Here is a 7,315-nt window from a genome sequence, read left to right on the forward strand (position 1 = left end):
TTTAAACTCTGGTTTAATTCAAAGTTTTCAATCGCATTCGTTTTCTGTATTTTCTGAAATATTGATGTTAGATTTGAAAACTGGACTGCTTAGTATTTATTTTTAAACAAATGTCTAACTCAAAATAAGGAACATCATTTTAAATAATTTATTGGTAACTAGCCGGAAAAAGTAATGATTCATAATTTTGAAAATTTTGATTTTGAATTTTGAATATTGAACCCCCCACCCCCCTCCCCCCCATGAGCGGGTCCTTCGCACGGGCCTGTTGAATCACCAACCATTTACAATATATCTTAAAAAAACGAGAAACTTTTGATATGGATTCAAACCTCGGCAAGGGCGGGTAAGTGGCCAGCTTTAAATTTAAAAAAAAAATTCACAAATTTCACAAGTTTTTGCAAGGTGCAGTAAAACACATCGGGTCAGCTAGTTAACGGGCCTAGCTGCATCTGATTTTCTTGTTTTTGGGGAAAAAAATATAAACTCAAAGGACATGGTTCCGATTCTATCAAGCCAGCTTGATAGACGAACCGAGTTGTATCGAACTTTTGATAATTTTCAACTTTACCATAAATTTGTCATAAACTGACAAATAGTAAATGTAGCAATCGATAGCAACTTATGTACAACGAACTTATGTACATGTCAGGTTTTGCGATTGAGCTGTGTAAAAACATTTGAGAGCGTTTAACGCGTAATTATAATTGAACACCACTGTTCAATCCCCGAAAAAATGATGTCGGGAAGAAAAGCATGAAGTGCTTATCTATTTTGGGTTTCATTGCCATCTGCTTGTAGAACGTAGGAGTATTCTATGTTAGTATATTGACGAAAGTTCTAGCGGTATAACGTAAGTGGTAACATTGTTCAAAGTAATTTGGGCAAGTTGGATTCTTAGCTTATTTTATTTTAACTGTGAGTCAACATATAAACTTAAAAATTTCATAGCAGTTTTCAAAAAGATAAAAATGGCAGAGCATTTCGTTTGGGGAACATGTATGGACGGCGAGGTAGAGATCATATCCTACGATGATGAAAAACATCGAGAACAATCAATGGAAGTACTGAGGAGGTCATTTTTCAAGAATGAGGCCGTTGCCATCGGATCTGGAATCAAAGATGACTTACAAGCGCAAAAAGACTTAGAACACCTTTGCTCAGAGGCGGGACAAGGAGGAGTGTCCCTGATTGCCAAACACATTCCAAGTGGTGAAATAGTTGGCGTTTCATTCAATGGACTTCAGGTAGAAGTTTAAGAATTTTTGGTGAATATCCGTTTGAAATAGCTTTTTCTTCTTTAGACTCGTCCTATTCCTGGTGAAATTAATTACATCGCACAGTTTCGCGACAATCATTGCTTTTCCGAAAGTTCGAAGAGTGGCTTAAATTATATGTTAACCATGGACACGAAAGTGAATCTGTTTGAGAGGTTCAATATCGACTGCCTCCTTGAGATCATGTTTCTCTCAACACTGATAGAATACGAAGGAAAAGGAATCGCAACGAAGCTTGTTTCCTATTCCGTAGATTTGGCGACGGCCCTGAGCAAAGGCCAGGCACCGGAATGTCTACCGGAAGATGCAAGACAGATGAGGCCAAAGTTGGTGTCGGCCCTGTTCACCTCACGAATCTCGCAGCGAGTTGGTGCCAAGAATGGCTTCAGCGTAGTCCACGAAGTACCATACGATGAGTTCAGTTTTCAGGGCAAAACTTACGCCGAACGGATTGGTCCAGATCATCCGACGTCAATTCTGGTTGTGAAAGAAATTTGAAAACGGATAAATTATGTTACACAAATTTTTATAATCATGACCTTGGTTCAAAAATTCGAACGGTTGATATTATGTTCATTCAGGTTTATGATTTGGGAAAAGTATAAAAAAATAAACCATAAACTACTACTTCAATCTTATGAAAAAACATTAACTGAACTTTTGAACTTAATTTTTATGATCCTAACGAATTGATAAACTAGTTTATTTGTTCAGATGTTTTTTTTTCTGTCATTTTAATTAAACTATACAATGCAATGAACTGGGAATAGCTTGAATAAACTTATTTGTTATAAATAAAGATATTCATCAAATCAAGAATCGAATCGTTTTGACACAATAAAACTTCTTCACATTCGCACAAGACTTCCGCACATTCAAAACTGTAGTCAGAACGAAATCCTGCGACCACATTTTAAAATGGGAACCACTGAATTAACGTCTTAGGTCGCTTTAAAAATTGTTTGTTGAATCAGGTGTGCATAAGTGCGATACAGTTTGTGTTTTCACAGAAGGAGATTTTGTCGCTGGTTTGTCTCAGAAATCATTTAGAGCTTGAAAAACAACTTGAATTCAAACGAACAAATTTCAATAATGTTGTTTACCCACCTGAAAGTTCTATGAAATGATTTTTTTTACAAAAATTTAAAATTTCCTTTTCGAGATGATTTGTCAGATGGAGAATTCTGTTAAAAATGTCGCCTTAAAGTACACTAGACTAGGGTTACCATACCCTGCAACGCCAAAAAGAGTACATTGAGAAATATCTCCAAAATTGGAAAGACAAACGCCATTCATTAAAATCCATGATGATTTAGGTCTCTAAAATTCCGCCAATTTTTGCAAGATATGTAACCTACATGACAAATGCTCAGTATTTTAAGTAGGTTTATTCAAAGTTTTCGATTTTATGCTGAGAAAGCACACCAAAGTTGATGAAAAACTGCATTTAAAAAAAAGTTTTTATAGAGGCGTATTTTTTTCATTCATCAAAACCATAATATTTCTAGTTCGTGCGCTTCGGATTTGTGCAATATGCTTATAGGCAAGTTGTTGTTATGCATATTGCTTACTATCCGGGAATTCATTGCATATTCAAAGGCGCTAATTTTGAATGAAAAATCTAGGTTGAAATCGTGAATTTACTCGTTATTCCTTCCATAGGAAGCCATCCTTTGAAACATTTAACAAAAGAAGTCCAACAAAAAAGTGCAAAATTGTGTTCCGAGTAACTTCATTTTTTTAACCGATCTACATTTTAGTCATTTTTTGTCAATTTTGTCAAAAATAGACCACCCCAAGAATAGGGTAAATGATCTTGAGCGGAACTAAATGGCACAATTTGACGCAACTCGGAACAGTTGACCAAGCGGTATGGATAGGGGTTATATCCGAACGATTTTTTTTAGCTCAGCGGATAGATCTCGATTTCTGCTTTCTAATGACGGTTTTGTTGAATATTTTAGAGAAGATCCCAATAACTCTAGAGTTGTTTTACTGAAGAAAGAATTCTTATCTTGAGCGGAACCATTTTGTACTGTTAACATCTTTAATAGCTTTCATTCCAAATCTTAGTCTAACTGTGAAAACTTCAATTGAATTTAATCTTTAATGATTTTAAAGTTAAAAAATTAACGTTTTTACGTAAATAACAGAAATTTAGCTTTTCAAAGCTGTTCTCAAATATCCGTTAAAATTTATTTCCTAATTATATCCAATTTTCACTTTGATTCGCTGTATCTTATTTTGAAAGAATCGATTCTCTAAACTTAAATTTCAGTTTTTTATATCTCAAAAATTAAATTCGTTCGAATATTTGATTGCCCCGAACAACTTTTGAAAGTAACGACAAAGTATAAGAGAAGATGCCTTAAATTACAGATTTTGCAAATAAAATTGTACATTGCTCTAAATCAATACAATTATACAATTACAATTTTCCCGTTTTTTTCCCGTTTGTTTGAATAACGTGCCGCTTATGAGCCACACCCATTCTGATACCTGATTCTGGACCTTTTGTGTGCCTGGTTTGATACGCTGTGACACCAATTAAAGTAATTTTTGGTTCTATTCGAACTTAATTTTACATCTTTTCAGTCCCTTAAGCTGATATAATAAGAAAAATACAAAGGTGCTGCATACATTCAGGGGTAAAAACCGCGTGTGAGACATAAGGTATAAGCACTGACCACACTGACTTGACTCTTAGAACAAAAATTCAACCATTTTCTGTCTAATTTTTTGTTGTCAGCTTTTGCAGGTTCGCAATACCGACGGCAGGTGGCGAACCTGAAAAATTTGACAAAAAATGCCCTGTAGGAAAAATGGTCCTGTTTAGCCCGATTTTATCGTAGAAATTGCGTGTTTTATTTTTAAAGTTTGGCGGCATTTCCTAACTGGGATAGCATTTCTTCAAATCGATCGATGCGCACTCTGGAATCGACATTGCGTACTGTTGGAAAAATGATTTTTTTTGTTTTTTTTTCTGGAAAAATTATCCAGAAAACGAAATCGAGTGTCCAGTCAGTATGGTCAGTGGTATAAGCACTGATCACACTGACATGACACTTAGAACAAAAATTCAACAATTTTCTGTCTAATTTATTTTATCAGATTTTGTAGGTTCGCAATACCGACGGCAGACGGTGAACCTGAAAAATGTGACAAAAAATGCCCTGTAGGAAAAATGTACCTTTTTAGCCCGATTAAGTTGGGTGGCATTTCCTAACTGGTATAGCATTTTTTTCAAATCGATCGATGCACACTCTGGAATCGATATTGCGTACTGTTGGAAAAATTATCCAGGAATCGAAATCGAGTGTCCAGTCAGTATGGTAATTGGTATAAGGCAGCGCACTTAGCGGTTTATTTTGGAAGCTAGTAGTTCCGCTCAAGATCAAAGATCTTTAGGTTCCGCTTGACAATAGCCCAGTATTTCTCAATTGGGCGGAGCTCTGGCGTGTTGGGAGGGTTCTTGTCCTTGGGAACCACCTGTACGTTGTTGGCGGCGTACCACTCCAAGGCCTTTTTACCGTAATGGCAAGATGCCAAATCCGGCCAAAACAGTACGGAACAACCGTGTTTCTTCAGGAAAGGCAGCAGACGTTTATTCAAACACTCTTTCACGTAAATTTCTTGGTTGACAGTCTCGGAAGCTATGAAAATGCTGCTTTTCAACCCACAGGTACAGATGGCTTGCCAAACCAGATATTTCTTCGCAAACTTTGACAGTTTCATGTGCTTGAAAATATCTGATACCTTCCCCCTTCCTTTTGCCATAAAAAACTCCTGTCCCGGAAGCTGCTTGTAGTCGGCTTTGACGTAGGTTTCGTCGTCCATTACCACGCAGTCAAACTTCGTCAGCATCGTCGTGTACAGCCTCCGGGATCGCGCTTTGGCCGTCGTGTTTTGTTTATCGTCGCGATTTGGAGTCACTACCTTCTTGTAAGTCGATAGTCCGGCTCGTTTTTTTTTGGCTCGATGCACGGTTGTAGACGATACACCCAGCTTATTTGCGGCATCTCGGAGAGAGAGGTTAGGGTTTCGCTTGAAACTACCGGCAACTCTCTTTGTCGTCTCAGCGGCTTCTGGTTTTCGATTTCCCCCCGATCCAGACTTCCTGGCTGCGTGAATGGATAAAACCGACACTTCGTCATTCGACACGAGCGTGTACGCGAGTCAGTCAGTCGGCGAGCAAGCGAGCCAGTCGAGTAGTGCGTGCGATTCCCGCGGCTGTAAGTGATTCGGTGGGCCACCAGTGCTAATTCCGGGCTTCAGAGCTCCGGACAGGTCTGCACATTTGGCGACCGTGGCAGGTAATTTTTCAGAAACGAAACAGAAAAAGACGAGAAATTAGAAAAAAAGCGAACCGAAAAAGAACAACAAATGCGATTCACGTTAAATTAATTTTCATCAAACGAGGTTGAAAACCAAACAGTTTATTATTTACCCATTGCAAAAAACGGGAAAAATGAGTAGTTAGATTACCTAACATTTCAAAACTTGTTTGAGAAAAGCATCACTGTTGGAAGATTTTCGAAAGCTATTTCGGTCAAAGTGGAAGAAAGGCAACGTGCCATTCGGGAATTATGCCAAAAAGAAGAAAATCACAATTCAGATTAATTTTCAAGTCCGTTGAGAAGAGAGCTTGAAATAAATAAATAAATATGTTATGTTAAGCGAGTCAGAAGGGCAGCTTTATTATGTTCACAACTTCAAGCGAGTTGAGAGGACAGCTTGAAATTGGAAGGCGTGTTGAGAGGACAGCCTGAACATATTGACGTTAGTTTCAAGCGAGTTGAGAGGACAGCTTAAACTGAAAGGCGAGTTGAGAGGACAGCCTGAGCGTTTTGGTAACAATTTCAAGCGAGTTAAAAGGACAGCTTGAAATTGGATAGCGAGTTGAGAGGACCGCCAGTGCATATTGACGAGAATTTCAAGCGAGTTTAGAGGACAGCTTGAAACAGAAAGGCGAGTTGAGAGGACAGCCTGAATAAATCGATTAAAATTTCAAGCGAGTCGAGAGGACAGCTTGAAATTGGAAGGCGTGTTGAGAGGACAGCCTGAACATATTGACGTTAGTTTCAAGCGAGTTGAGAGGACAGCTTAAACTGAAAGGCGAGTTGAGAGGACAGCCTGAGCGTTTTGGTAACAATTTCAAGCGAGTTGAGAGGATAGCTTGAAATTGGATGGCGAGTTGAGAGGACCGCCAGTGCATATTGACGAGAATTTCAAGCGAGTTGAGAGGACAGCTTGAAACAGAAAGGCGAGTTGAGAGGACAGCCTGAATAAATCGATTAAAATTTCAAGCGAGTCGAGAGGACAGCTTGAAATTGGAAGGCGTGTTGAGAGGACAGCCTGAACAAATCGATAAAAATTTTAAGCGAGTTGAAATGACAGCTTAAAATTGAAAGCTGAGTTGAGAGAACAGCCTGAAGAAATCGATTGAAATGGAGAGAACATCTTGGGATTTGAAACGCGAATTGAGAGGACAATCTTTAAGTATTGTCAGAAATTTTGAGCGTGTTACAAGTATAGGTAGAAATTAAAAGGAGAGGGCAGCCTAAACGTATTGATAAAAACCAATTCAAGCGTGTTGAGAGGACAGCTTGAAATTGAAAGGCATGTTGAAAAGACAATTTAAGTATTGCATCTCATTGGAAACTAAGCGAGTTGGAAGGAAAGCTTGAGATAAGAACGAATTTTAAAACGTATCGATATTATAAAGGGCTTTATACTAAAATATTTCATTTAATTTCAATGAACAAATTAGTGATACAGCAGATAGGAGTATACAATACTTAGCGAGTCGAGATAACGGATCGAGTAAATACGTTAAGCATTCTTGAATTGAAATAACAGCAAGGTCACGGCTTAAAGCTTGAGATATGAATACAAAAAAAAGTGAGAACATATTTAGCTTGAAATTGAAAGACGAAATTAGAAGGTTCCTTGAAAAAAGGAGTCAAGCTAACTGTTTGGTTGAACACAGTAGAGGGGATACACTGGGCAGCTTGCAGGAAATGTATGAAACAGTTCCT

General features: G+C 38.0%; 1 protein-coding gene across 2 annotated transcripts; it reads left to right on the forward strand.

The window, feature by feature from the left end:
- Positions 1 to 784: 784 nt before the first annotated feature.
- LOC129758774 (uncharacterized) lies at positions 785 to 2,037 on the forward strand. Of its 2 annotated transcripts, XM_055756390.1 has the most exons (3): positions 785 to 853; positions 955 to 1,247; positions 1,305 to 2,037. In XM_055756390.1, exons 2-3 carry the CDS (start codon positions 972 to 974, stop codon positions 1,773 to 1,775), a joined length of 747 nt encoding a protein of 248 aa, XP_055612365.1. In that variant the 5' UTR covers positions 785 to 853; positions 955 to 971; the 3' UTR covers positions 1,776 to 2,037. The 2 variants fall into 2 exon arrangements, with proteins under 2 accessions (XP_055612365.1, XP_055612366.1); XM_055756391.1 differs by lacking the exon at positions 785 to 853 and having other exon boundaries at positions 854 to 1,247.
- The last annotated feature ends 5,278 nt before the right edge of the window (positions 2,038 to 7,315 follow it).

This window comes from Uranotaenia lowii, chromosome 3, assembly GCF_029784155.1.
Source record: "Uranotaenia lowii strain MFRU-FL chromosome 3, ASM2978415v1, whole genome shotgun sequence".
In the NCBI taxonomy this organism is placed as follows: domain Eukaryota; kingdom Metazoa; phylum Arthropoda; class Insecta; order Diptera; family Culicidae; genus Uranotaenia; species Uranotaenia lowii.

Excerpts from the sequence above, each read along its gene's own strand:
- LOC129758774 (XM_055756390.1), top strand. The coding sequence starts at position 972 with ATGGCAGAGCATTTCGTTTGGGGAACATGTATGGACGGCGAGGTAGAG. Across the intron at positions 1,248-1,304 it reads TTTCATTCAATGGACTTCAG|ACTCGTCCTATTCCTGGTGA; the intron begins GTAGAAGTTTAA and ends TTTCTTCTTTAG.